Consider the following 15,000-nt stretch of genomic DNA (forward strand, 5'->3'; position numbering starts at 1 on the left):
TAATGTATATACTAGTAAATAAAGAGGCAATGAACATGAAGTTAATTCTATCAATACTGTTATGAACCTTTTTTCTAATATCAATACACACACACACACACACACACACACACACACACACACACACACACACACACACACACATATATATATATATATATATATATATATATATATATATAAATCTATACATATTTACATACTGCGTATATAGACATACATTTATATTCATATATATACAAATATACACATACACAAATATATATGTAGATGTTTATGTGTATTTCATATATGTTTGTATACTTGTGTTTATATATATACATAAACATCTATATCTTTATATATACATATATGCATAAGAATGAACACACATGCATACATATATGCGTGTATGCATCTTTATATTATATATATATACTTATGTATGAAATATGTGTATATATGTATATGTATATATATATATATATATATATATATATATATATATATATATATATATATATATGTATATATGACTATATCCAACCATGTATGTATGTGATTTGTAAATAAATGCCAATGTATACTCAAGCAAACGCAACGGATAACACATAAACATTATGAATTTTGAAATGGATATTAAAATCAAAATTAAATAAAAATCGAAAATAATGAATAAAATACTAATGCAGGGAAACCTGACGATATGGGAATATACTCGTCCGTTATATATATATATATATATATATATATATATATATATATATATATATATATATATATATATATATATATACATATATACAATCTTTTTGTCTCTATCTAATGACACATTTATCCATATTTACATTTCATGTTTGTATTGTTTATTCTACATATATATGTATGTTTGTGCTTGTCTTTATGCATATCCGGATACATATATACATAGAATATATAATAATGAATAAGTGAATAAATATTACGTTTGTGTAAGTGTGTGTGTTTGTATATATGTATGTCTGTATATATATGAAGTGGATATGGAAACAAAAATTCAATATGTGTACGTGCCTATGTATATATGTACAATGCATATATATATATATATATATATATATATATATATATATATATATATATATATATATAGCTGTGTGTGTTGGTTTATAAATAGGGTACAAAATCACCTATTTCAAAATAATAGATTATATTCAAAAGATATTCTTAAAGCAAAAACTACCAAGAGAAAGTAAAACATAAGTAAAGGAAAAAAAAAATGACAAAAACAAATCAACAAACATTTGTATTCGATCGAGCTCCTTTAAGTGATATTCCAAGCATCATATTAAGTGCTCCACAAGTGCTTAATCACTAAAGAGTCGATTAGCGGTCCTACCTTTCACCGTTTACTATTTCACTAATTGTTTATTTTTCAAGATTTTGTTATCAATTCTATTTATGACATTAGAATTATAACGTCAACAACTATAGCAACACCCTACCTATTACTGTTTACAATTTCCCTGATTACTTATTTTTCTATATATTTTATTGCCATTAACTATATTCATAAGATAATGATCATCATAACATCAACAACAAAAACAACATCGATATCAATATCAATTGAAAAAGGGTTTTACTCGGAAAATAAGGGATAGAGGAAATGATACCGGATTTATTTATTATAGCTTTACAAGATTCTTGGGTAGATTATATATATCTATAAAAACACACACATATAAACAGAAATAAATTTGAACATGCTTATAAATATGCATTAATATATGTGTGTAAGTACGTATACATACGGAGACGCATACACATACATATATGTACATATTCATGTCTACATATATCTGTATTTCTGTTCATCTCTTTCTCTCTCTCTATATATATATATCTATATATACTTATTTAACATGTATATATAAACAGTATAAATATACATTTACACGCACACTAATATATTAGAATTCGTGTGAATGTTGTATATAAATCGATGCTGAGTTCATGAATATATGTTTATAAATACACATACATGGATACATAAACAACCACATATGTATATCACACAAGTATGTGCTGTATCTATTTACATTTAACTATCTTATGTACATGTGCATATATATGTATCTATACTGATACATATTCATATATACACATAGGACATGCATATATGTATGTTTATATATTTACATATGCTTAGTGCATACAGTTTTGATATTTCAGTTTAATCTTAGATGTAGAAAATGTTAATGTCCCTGTCGTATTAAAAAAAAAAAAAAAAAAAAGCGGTCGCAAAATTATTTTCCAGAACTGAACTGGCATCCTACTAAACAAGGTCTTCGTGGAGTATATAAGGGAAAGCTTACGAAGCCATAGTCAGTTGTGTAGACTCCCACCATGAAGCTTGTAAGGAATCTTCCACATATCAGATGAAAAGTGTAAGATGCAGGCTATATCTGTCGAGTATAATACAACATTTATGAATTTCCTAACAGGCTATCCTCGCCCTCCTGGCCACCGCCGCCTCCGCCGCTACGCTGTATGAAGCCCCGCGGGCACAGGCTCGCGCCTTCGACTCCGCTGAGAATGTGCCCATCCTGAGGGACGACCGCTTGATCGACGACGACGGAAAGTACAACTTCGACTTCGAGACTGCCAACGGCATCACGGTGTCGGAGTCTGGCGCTCCAGTGGGCGAGGACGGTGCCGTCAACAGCGCCGGTTCCTTCTCGTAAGTTTCACCAATCCCTGACAATTGTTTAGATCATCGTATAAATTATTTTAACGCATTTCATCAACGGATAAAGCGTATATCTCGTTCAAATCTAATTTGATTACTTGGTCCACAGGTACACCGCTCCTGACGGCACTCCCGTGCACGTGACGTTCGTGGCTGACGAGAACGGCTTCCAGCCCCAGTCCGACCTCCTGCCCGTGGCTCCCGAGTTCCCCCACCCGATCCCTCAGTTCGTCCTCGACCAGATCGCCTTCGCCGCTGAGGAGGACGCCGCCCGCGCCCGCGGTGAGCTGAGGGGCGCCAGCCAACCCTCTAGCAGATACGGGGCTCCCTAGACGGCTGACAGCAGCAAAACCGATTCTGGATTGGTGTTTGTGGCTGCTTATGCTGTACCGCACGGACATTCACAATGTTATGTGAATGATTATTTATCGTGTATTTAATGTATATACTAGTTTATAAAGAAGCAATGAATCACAGGCCAGTTTTCTGAATACTCCTATGAACTGATTATTATTATTAATATTTTTTTTTCTGATATCAATACACACACGTTTATGCATAGTGAGTATATATTCACATGTATATAAACTTATACATATACATATATATGCATATGTATTTACATATCGACATGTATATATAGGTAAATATATATACATATATACACAAATATATGTATGTGTGTGTGCGTGTGTGTCTGTATATGCATATAGACACATAAACATATGTTTGTCTGTTTATGTATATGTACAATTATATTCATATGTATATATAAATATAAAAATACATGTGAGAGAGTGTGTGCATATATATGCAAATAATTAGTATGTATATATATTCATATATACTTTCAGAACTCTGTATTAACTGTTTTAATACATACACTAGCATATGCATCTGTTGATTTACATGAAGATTATGAATATTACAATAAATACTTAAATAAATAACAATATCAAATTGTTACAACCATTAACATCAGAACTAAAAATAATACTACAATACTAATGCAGGAATTATATTGATATGACAATGTACGTTTTTATGTTATATTATATCAAGTAGTTTTTTTCTAATGATACAATTCCTGCATTAGTACATTGTTATTCATACTACATACGTATTTTTGTGCCTGTGTGCATGCATATCAGTATATATGCAGCACACATATATGTATATATATATGTAAAATTATTATCTATTTCATAATACTAAATGTATATAAAATAGTTACAGAACAAAAAATACACATGTCAATATGCTAAACGATGTCAAACAGTTCTATTTAAAGCAAAGACTACAAAAGAAAGGAAAAAAGAAAATTGAATATTAGGGAAACTATATATATATATATATATATATATATATATATATATATATATATATATATATATATATATATATATATATATATATATCCACACACATATGTGTGTTTATATATATGTATATATATATATATATATATATATATATATATATATATATATATATATATATATATATATATATTTGTAAGGTCCCTGCACTGTCTCTAGGCTGAAGAGTGTCCGTTTCAACATCAACTTAACCATATCAATTAATAAACAAATGACTTTACAAGAATTAAATCCCCAAGGAGTTAATTAGTGTTCTTACCTATCTCACCTGTTTACCATTTCCCTGATTTTTCATTATATTTTTTCTGTTACTTTATTTAGCAGTATTGTTGATAACATTATCACTTTCATAATTTCAACAATTACAACATCGATATGAATAGCATTAGAAAATACACTTTTCCTAAACACTCATAGAATGAGGAAATCTTGTGCGTCACATAGGCCTACTAATTAGCTTCTTGGAGACTAAGCATTTATGGAGCCGTGCAAAAAATATTCATTTAGGAAAACAATAGACAATGTGATTACCATGCTGCAAAGGGTTAAGGAGCATCAGCCTGGTAAATACATTTATCCATATGTATATATATATATATATATATATATATATATATATATATATATATATATATATATGTGTGTGTGTGTGTGTGTGTGTGTGTGTGTGTGTGTGTGTGTGTGTGTGTGTGTATGTGTGTGTGTGTGTGTGTGTGTGTGTGTGTGTGTGTGTGTGTGTGTGTGTGTGTGTGTGTGTGTGTGTGCGTGCGTATGTGCGTATGTGCGTGTGTAAGTAGGTATGCATAAGAACGCAAACACAAAGATACATTAATATCTATGTATATCTCTATCTATCAATGTTAATCTCTCTTTATATATACAGTAGTTATATGCACTCACATGTATACGAATCTGTGTATATGGTGTATATAAATCTATACTAAGTTAAAGGAATGTATACATGCACATACGTACGTAGATGTATGTACATAAATACACACACAGACATATATGTATATATACATATATATATATATCTATGCATCAAAACTGCAGAAATACACTCATACATATATATGTACGTATAAGCATTTTCTTACACATATCTATATCTATCTATAAACATGTATTGCATTTGTTAACATTTAGATATCACATATACCAGCACATATATAGGTATATTTAGAAATGTATTGATATATATGTATAAATGTACACATGCATATATGTATGCATTTACACATATAATGCATGTAGTTTTTGACGTCTTAACCTTGTCTTAGGTGCGAAAACCATACTTACTCTAATAGCCATGTCATACAAAAACAACAAGAAAAAGTGGTCACAATTAGTTTATAGAACTGAACTGGCATCTTGTCAAACAAGGTTTTGGTAGACTATATAAACGAAAGCTTGCAAAGCCATGATCAGTTGTGTAGACTCCCACCATGAAGCTTGTAAGAAATATTCCATATACAAGATGAAAAGTGTTGGATAAAATGCAGGTTATATCTGCTGGGCAAAGTAATGTGCCCTTGATACAATATTCATGAATTTTCATACAGGCTATCCTCGCCCTCCTGGCCACCGCCGCCTCCGCCGCTACGCTGTATGAAGCCCCGCGGGCACAGGCTCGCGCCTTCGACTCCGCTGAGAATGTGCCCATCCTGAGGGACGACCGCTTGATCGACGACGACGGAAAGTACAACTTCGACTTCGAGACTGCCAACGGCATCACGGTGTCGGAGTCTGGCGCTCCAGTGGGCGAGGACGGTGCCGTCAACAGCGCCGGTTCCTTCTCGTAAGTTTCATCGATCCCTGACAATTGTTTAGATCATTGTGTAAATTACTTTAACGCATTTCAACAACGGATATCGTATATCTCATTCAAATCTAATTTGATTACTTGGTCCACAGGTACACCGCTCCTGACGGCACTCCCGTGCACGTGACGTTCGTGGCTGACGAGAACGGCTTCCAGCCCCAGTCCGACCTCCTGCCCGTGGCTCCCGAGTTCCCCCACCCGATCCCTCAGTTCGTCCTCGACCAGATCGCCTTCGCCGCTGAGGAGGACGCCGCCCGCGCCCGCGGTGAGCTGAGGGGCGCCAGCCAACCCTCTAGCAGATACGGGGCTCCCTAGACGGCTGACAGCAGCAAAACCGATTCTGGAATGGTGCTTTGTGGCTGCTTATGCTGCCTCGCACGGACATTCACAATGTTATGTGAATGATTATTTATCGTGTATTTAATGTATATACTAGTTTATAATGAAGCAATGAATCAGAGGACAGTTTTTGAATACTCCTATGAACTGATTATTATTATTATTGTTATTTTTTTCTGATATCAACACACGCTTAAGCATAGTGAGTATATATTCACATGTATATAAACTTATACATATACATATACATGCATATGTATTTACATATCGACATGTATATATAAGTAAATATATGTACATATATACACAAATGTATGTATGTGTGTGTGCGTGTGTCTGTATATGCATATAGATACATAAACATATGTTTGTCTATTTATGTATATGTACAATTATATTCATATGTATATATAAATATAAGCATATACATGTGAGAGAGTGTGTGTGCATATATATGCAAATAATTAGTATGTATATATATTCATATATACTTTCAGAACTCTGTATTAACAGTTTTAATACATACACTAGCATATACATCTGTAGATTTACATGAATATTATGAATATTACAGTAAATACTTATAACAATATGAAATTGTTACAACCATTAACATCAGAACTAAAAATAATACTACAATACTAATGCAGGAATTATATTGATATGACAATGTACGTTTTTATGTTATATTATAAGTAGTTTTTTTTCTCTAATAATACATTTCCTACATTAGTACATTGTTATTCATACTACATACGTATTTTTGTGCCTGTGTGCATGCATATCAGTATACATGCAGCAGACATATATGTATATATATGTAAAAATATTACCTATTTCATAATACTGAATGTATATAAAATACTTAAAGAACAAAAGATACATATGTCAAAATGCTAAACGATGTCAAAAAGATTTTTTTTTTAAAGCAAAGACTACAAAAGAAAGAAAAGAGAAAATTGAATATTAGGAAAACTATTAATATATATATATATATATATATATATATATATATATATATATATATATATATATATATATATATATATACGCACACACACACACACGAACACACACACACACACATACACATACACACACGCTCACAGTCACACACATACACATATATATATTTGCAAGGTCCCTGTACTTTCTCTGGGCTGAAGAGTGTCCGTTTCAACATCAACTTAACCATATCAATTAATAAACAAATGACTTTACAAGAGCTTAATCCCCAAGGAGTTAATTAGTGTTCTTACCTATCTCACCTGTTTACCATTTCCCTGATTTTTTATTTTATTTTCTGTTACTTTATTTTAGTAGTATTGTTGATAACATTATCATTTTCATAATTTCAACAATTACAACATCGATATGAATAGCATTAGAAAATACACTTTTCCTAAACACTCATAGAATGAGGAAATCTTGTGCGTCACATAGGCCTACTAATTAGCTTCTTGGAGACTAAGCATTTATGGAGCCGTGCAAAAAATATTCATTTAGGAAAACAATAGACAATGTGATTACCGTGTAGCAAAGGGTTAAGGAGCATCAGCCTGGTAAATACATATATTCATATATACATATATATATATATATATATATATATATATATATATATATATGTGTGTGTGTGTGTGTGTGTGTGTGTGTGTGTGTGTGTGTGTGTGTGTGTGTATGTGTGTGTGTGTGTGTGTGTGTGTGTGTGTGTGTGCGTGCGTGCGCATGTGCGTATGTGCATGTGTAAGTAGGTATACATAAGAACGCAAACACAAAGATACATTTATATCTATGTATATCTCTATGTATCAATGTTAATCTCTTTTTATATATACAGTAGTTATATGCACTCACATGTATACGATTCTGTGTATATGGTGTATATAAATCTATACTAAGTTAATGAATGTATATATGCACATACGTACGTAGATATATATACATAAATACACACACAGACATATATGTATATATACATATATATATACATACATACATACATACATATATATATATATATATATATATATATATATATATATATATATATATATATATATATATATATATACATGTCTATACATCAAAACTACAGAAATACACTCATACACATATATGTACGTATAAGCATATTCATACACATATCTATATCTATCTATAAACATGTACTGCATTTGTTCACATTTAGATATCACATATACCAGCACATATATAGGTATCTTTAGAAATGTATTGATATATATGTATAAATGTACACATGCATATATGTATGCATTTACACATACATAATGCATGTAGTTTTTGACGTCTTAACCTTGTCTTAGGTGCGAAAACCATACTTACTCTAATAGCCATGTCAAACAAAAACAACAAGAAAAAGTGGTCACAATTAGTTTATAGAACTGAACTGGCATCTTGTCAAACAAGGTTTTGGTAGACTATATAAACGAAAGCTTGCAAAGCCATGATCAGTTGTGTAGACTCCCACCATGAAGCTTGTAAGAAATATTCCATATACAAGATGAAAAGTGTTAAATATAATGCAGGTTATATCTGTTGGGCAAAGTACTGTGCCCTTGATACAATATTCATGAATTTTCATACAGGCTATCCTCGCCCTCCTGGCCACCGCCGCCTCCGCCGCTACGCTGTATGAAGCCCCGCGGGCACAGGCTCGCGCCTTCGACTCCGCTGAGAATGTGCCCATCCTGAGGGACGACCGCTTGATCGACGACGACGGAAAGTACAACTTCGACTTCGAGACTGCCAACGGCATCACGGTGTCGGAGTCTGGGGCTCCAGTGGGCGAGGACGGTGCCATCAACAGCGCCGGTTCCTTCTCGTAAGTTTCATCAATCCCTGACAATTGTTAGATCATTGTGTAACTTATTTTAACGCATTTGAATAGGGATTAGGATGTTGATCTAATTGAAAGCTGATTCATGTAATGTGATCCACAGGTACACCGCTCCTGACGGCACTCCCGTGCACGTGACGTTCGTGGCTGACGAGAACGGCTTCCAGCCCCAGTCCGACCTCCTGCCCGTGGCTCCCGAGTTCCCCCACCCGATCCCTCAGTTCGTCCTCGACCAGATCGCCTTCGCCGCTGAGGAGGACGCCGCCCGCGCCCGCGGTGAGCTCAGGGGCGCCAGCCAACCCTCTAGCAGATATGGAGCTCCTTAAACAGCTGACAGTATTTAAAGTGATTTAGGAAGGAACACTGCTCATCACACCTCATCCTCCAGGCGGACCTTCATGCGCAGATTATTTATTATGCACTTGATCCATTCATGTTAATAAAGAAGCAAGTCACCGAAAGCACTGAATGTTGTTCATATCCTACTAGGGAACTTTCACGTACATTTGTGAATATTTTTATCTATATTCATTACAATGATTATTATCATAATCATTATCACACACACAACACCCACGTATGTAATTACGTGCGCGCGTGCATTTGTCTGTGTGATACACATTTATTTTTCCTATATTAAAATCTATCCTTCTTTGAAATAAGATAATATTGCAATCTATGTTATACATTATCATGGCAAATCGAAAGTTACAGGTATACCCGAAATCCCCTTAAGTAACATACACATAGACACGAAAAGATAATCAATATATCGAGATCATTTTTCAAGCTTCAAAATACTTAGGACAGCAATAAAAACTTACTGAGACAATATTTTACAATACGCTTACAAATATATTCATATACACAATAATGATAAAAAAGACGGAATTCAGCATTGATACTCATTACCTGAAAACAAGTGGATTCCATTGACACGCCTTGAAATGCAGTATGACTTTTGACTAAGGCTGTATTTAAGAACCCCCATACAGATGGAGTGTCACTCTGTATCACCTATGGATTAGTATGAAGGTTGGAATGTATTGTATGATTTTCGATGTCCACGAGCTCTGGAAAATTGATAGATTGTTCGAAAACTAGATATACGTAGTAGTTAATATGCACGTGAAAAAGATGAATGAAAATTTATGAGAATATCTTAATTTCCGGCATGTTTTGGGTGTTCCACTGAATTGTTAGGACTTAATTATTATCATTTTTTTATTATCATCATGATTATTATCATTATCATTATCATCATCGTTGTTGTTGTCCTTGTTTTTATTATTATCATTATCACCACCATGATTAATGTTGCAACTATTACTGCTACTATTTTTATTGCTATCATTTTTGTTATTATTGTTGTTGTTATTATTATTATTATTGTTATTATTGTTATTATTATTATTATTATTATTATTATTATTATTATTATTATTATTATTATTATTATCATTATTATCACCATCATTATTATTATTACTATTATTATTTTCATTACTATTGTTATTATTATCATTATCATTATCATCATTATTACTATCATTATTATTATTACTTTTTTATTGTTATCATCATCTCATTCTATTGTCAACTCTATTATAATAATAATTATTGATATTATCATTATTATCACTATTATTTATTATTATTATTATTATCTTATTGTTATTAGTATTCCTATTGTCAATTCTATTATAATTGTTATTATAATTTTTATCATTATGATCAATGTCGTCATTACAACGATTATCATTATTACTACAAATATTATTTTCATCATTCTAACAATTAGGGTATTATTTCTTTATGAAATAATTATCACTGTTAGTGATACTTTATTATTGTTTTTTCTATTATCGTTTTTCATGGCTTATTATCAATATCATCATTGCTAATTATTAGTATTACTACTGCTACTTTTAGTATGATTACTATTGTTACTTTTATGGTTGGTGTTGCTGTTCTTATTATTACTGTTGTCATATTTTTTTTATTGTCGTTATTATTTTTACTATTAAAGTTATCATTAATTTCACTGTAAGTAGTATTATTGTTTTTGTTATTATCGCTAATAATGATTATCATTATCATTACTTTTATTACTATTATTTCCATCATGGTTATCATTATTACAATTATCAATATTAGAAATATTATCATTATCATTATCCTCACCATCCTCGTCTTCATTCTTATCCTTATCTTTGTCATCATTATCATTATTATGATTATTTTCATGATTATTCTTAGGATTATCATTATTATTATTGTCATCATCATTTTTACCATTATCATCATAATTATCAATATTGTTATTCTTGTTGATATTGTTATTTTCATTGTTATTAAAATTATCATCTTTTTTGTTAATACTATTGTCATTATCATTATCATTATTATTATTATCTCTTCACACACACACATATGGACACATAGGACATGTACATATATGTATGTTTTTAAACATACAGATTGCATGTCACTTCTAACATTTCAGTCTTTTCTTAGATGCCAAAACTATTAATTCAACAACCCCTTCTTACCGAAAGAATGGGGGCAACAAAATTATTTTCTAGGAATGAACTGGCATCCTGCAAACGAAGGCCTTGTTGGACTATATAAACAAAAGCTTGCAAAGCCATAATCAGTTGTGTAGACTCCCACCATGAAGCTTGTAAGAAATATTCCATATACAAGATGAAAAGTGTTGGATAAAATGCAGGTTATATCTGTTGGGCAAAGTAATGTGCCTTTGATACAATATTCATGAATTTTCATACAGGCTATCCTCGCCCTCCTGGCCACCGCCGCCTCCGCCGCTACGCTGTATGAAGCCCCGCGGGCACAGGCTCGCGCCTTCGACTCCGCTGAGAATGTGCCCATCCTGAGGGACGACCGCTTGATCGACGACGACGGAAAGTACAACTTCGACTTCGAGACTGCCAACGGCATCACGGTGTCGGAGTCTGGCGCTCCAGTGGGCGAGGACGGTGCCGTCAACAGCGCCGGTTCCTTCTCGTAAGTTTCATTGATTCCTGATTTCTGTGTGAATTCTTCTATATTATTTGAATAGGGATTGGGATGTTTATCTAATTGAAAGCTGATTCATCTACTTGTGATCCACAGGTACACCGCTCCTGACGGCACTCCCGTGCACGTGACGTTCGTGGCTGACGAGAACGGCTTCCAGCCCCAGTCCGACCTCCTGCCCGTGGCTCCCGAGTTCCCCCACCCGATCCCTCAGTTCGTCCTCGACCAGATCGCCTTCGCCGCTGAGGAGGACGCCGCCCGCGCCCGCGGTGAGCTAAGGGGCGCCAGCCAACCCTCTAGCAGATATGGAGCTCCTTAAACAGCTGAGAGAATTTAAAGTGATTTAGGAATGAATACTGCTCATCACACCTCATCCTCCAGGCGGACCTTCATGCGCAGAGTATTTATTATGCATTTGATCCATTCATGTTAATAAAGAAGCAAGTCACCGAAAACACTGAATGTTATCAATATCCTGGAAAAGAAGATTCACGTAAATTTATGAATATGAATATTTTTGTAGTTATAGTAATCAGTATTATTATTATAGTCACACACACAAATAAACATATGCATAATTGTGTGTGTACGAACATATTGATACACATTTACTTTCTATTCTTCCAATTGTTTTGAAATATATATATATATATATATATATATATATATATATATATATATATATATATATATATATATATATATATATATATATATATATATATATATATATATATATATATATATATATATACATATATATATATATATATATATAAAGGATATATATGTACGTGTGTAAACTTCCGGAATTCTTCAATAAAACTGCTATTATCTTAAAACAAGAAATGCAGGATAATTCTTTTGACTAAGGCTGCATTTCGGAACCTCCCATATAAATGAAGATCTTCACGCCATGTTCAGCAAGTTATGATATTTATGGTGTTTCAGAAAATTTACTGAACTGCCATCTTTATCATGATCTTATGATTATTATTATTATTACTATCATTATTACTGTTATCATGATCACTTATCGTTATTATTATTATCATATACCGTCATTGTTATTATTCATACTATGATCATCATTATCATCACCATTACCATTGTTAATATTATTACTATCATCGCTGTTTTATTGCTATTATTTTTATAAATATTATAAATATAGTATTATTTCTTGACGATGATTATCACTGTTACTCTTGTTTTATTTTTGCTTATTTTATCATTTTTATGATTTATTTATCATTATATATAAATATATATATATAGATAGATAGATAGATAGATAGATAGATAGATAGATAGATAGATATAGATATAGATATATATATGTGTGTGTGTGTGTTTGTGAACCGTATTAATGTTGACAACTGTAGAAAAGATATTAATGAGAATGGATATCTTGACAGTACAAGAGATGTATTTGACCGGTTTCGATTCTATCTTCGTCAGAAATACATATATAAGAGGAAAGTCCGATATGCGAAGCTGAGCCTCGCCCGGCCTGTGCCGAGAGATGTCGACTCGATCACCGTGTGTCAGCAAGCGCTGACGCTACAGAGCTTAGTCCTTACCCGCCGTGGTGCCCAGCCACAGCAGTAACCTCCGAGCGACAATTGCAACTTCTCGCGCCTGGGCGGGACGCAAACCGCCGACCCCTCGGATGAGAAGCCGACACGTTACCACTGTACTAGCCTGGAGGCTAGTACAGTGGTATATAAGAGAAAAAACATAGCATATATATACTACGTGGGAGCTGATAAATCACCTGACGTATGTGACCTCGCACTCGTTACGCGCATAATTGCTGCCACGACCTTGGATACTTTAAATCTGCCCGATGCGGTGTTCATATTCTTCTCGGTCACGATGTATGCAGCTTTCATTACCTTCCTTTTGTGTTTGTTCAATCCTTCATGGATTATTTCGGCTTCCTTCCAGTTCAGTAGATGTCCAGCTTCATCTACATGAACAACCATGGCATTGGAAGTCCTGCGGTGACTGATGTCGGCCCCATGTACGTTGACCCTGGTGCTGAAGCCACGGCCCGTTTCGCCAAAGTAGGCCTTATCGCAACTGCTGCAGGGTATGCGATATACTACGCTGTCGGGGTTGCTTTTCAACTGCTTCTTGTCTCGTATCATATCATTTATCTTTTCACCGGATGTGCTGGCGATTTTCACTGTTTTTCCAAAGTATTTGCTAATCGCCTGGGAAACGTTACATGGAGGCAATACGAGGAAGTCAGAGGATGTCACTAGGTTTGATCTTACAAGTATGCTCTCCGCCTTCTTTCTGAGGTTTAACAGGAGACCTTTGGGATATTTATGTTTCATAAAAGAATTAATTGCATAGGAAACCTCAGTCTCAAGAAACTCAGGGCTCCATATCCTCAGTGCCCGGAGGAAGAAGATATCCATCCTCATTCATACCTTTTCTATATATACATTCATATATATATATATATATATATATATATATATATATATATATATATATATATATATATATATATGTATGTATGTATGTATGTATGTATACATATATATACAAACATACATAAACACACGTATACATATATCTATATATATTTGTATATATATGTATTATGTATATCCTATATATGTATATGTATTTATATGCATATATATATATATATATATATATATATATATATATATATATATATATATATATATATGTATATATATGTGTATATATATATGTAATTAAATATGTGTGTATATAAATATATACATATATATATATATATATATATATATATATATATATATATATATATATATATATATATATTATATATGTAACATATATATAT

The 15,000-nt window shown here is 32.8% G+C and overlaps 5 protein-coding genes across 5 annotated transcripts in view; all 5 read left to right on the top strand.

The window, feature by feature from the left end:
- LOC113802533 (cuticle protein AMP1A) overlaps positions 1–40 on the top strand; it is a 1,019-nt gene extending 979 nt beyond the window's left edge. The window contains exon 3 of the mRNA XM_027353139.2: positions 1–40. This exon is cut by the window's left edge and continues 323 nt beyond it. The gene's annotated coding sequence lies outside the window, so the exon portion shown is untranslated.
- Positions 41–2,321: 2,281 nt separating this feature from the next.
- Positions 2,322–3,186, top strand: LOC113802573 (cuticle protein AMP1A-like). Its single transcript, XM_070128760.1, has 3 exons — positions 2,322–2,376; positions 2,466–2,701; positions 2,820–3,186. The coding sequence occupies exons 1-3, from the start codon at positions 2,368–2,370 to the stop codon at positions 3,040–3,042; spliced, it is 468 nt and encodes a 155-aa protein (XP_069984861.1). The 5' UTR covers positions 2,322–2,367; the 3' UTR covers positions 3,043–3,186.
- Positions 3,187–5,471: 2,285 nt separating this feature from the next.
- LOC113802577 (cuticle protein AMP1A-like) lies at positions 5,472–6,374 on the top strand. The gene is made up of 3 exons (XM_070129343.1): positions 5,472–5,546; positions 5,655–5,890; positions 6,007–6,374. Exons 1-3 carry the CDS (start codon positions 5,538–5,540, stop codon positions 6,227–6,229), a joined length of 468 nt encoding a protein of 155 aa, XP_069985444.1. The 5' UTR covers positions 5,472–5,537; the 3' UTR covers positions 6,230–6,374.
- A 2,305-nt stretch (positions 6,375–8,679) lies between these two features.
- LOC138863841 (cuticle protein AMP1A-like) lies at positions 8,680–9,577 on the top strand. The gene is made up of 3 exons (XM_070129344.1): positions 8,680–8,754; positions 8,863–9,098; positions 9,217–9,577. The coding sequence occupies exons 1-3, from the start codon at positions 8,746–8,748 to the stop codon at positions 9,437–9,439; spliced, it is 468 nt and encodes a 155-aa protein (XP_069985445.1). The 5' UTR covers positions 8,680–8,745; the 3' UTR covers positions 9,440–9,577.
- A 2,182-nt stretch (positions 9,578–11,759) lies between these two features.
- Positions 11,760–12,607, top strand: LOC113802576 (cuticle protein AMP1A-like). The gene is made up of 3 exons (XM_027353180.2): positions 11,760–11,796; positions 11,905–12,140; positions 12,249–12,607. Exons 1-3 carry the CDS (start codon positions 11,788–11,790, stop codon positions 12,469–12,471), a joined length of 468 nt encoding a protein of 155 aa, XP_027208981.2. The 5' UTR covers positions 11,760–11,787; the 3' UTR covers positions 12,472–12,607.
- The last annotated feature ends 2,393 nt before the right edge of the window (positions 12,608–15,000 follow it).

The sequence above is a fragment of the Penaeus vannamei genome, chromosome 13 (genome assembly GCF_042767895.1).
Source record: "Penaeus vannamei isolate JL-2024 chromosome 13, ASM4276789v1, whole genome shotgun sequence".
Classification (NCBI taxonomy): domain Eukaryota; kingdom Metazoa; phylum Arthropoda; class Malacostraca; order Decapoda; family Penaeidae; genus Penaeus; species Penaeus vannamei.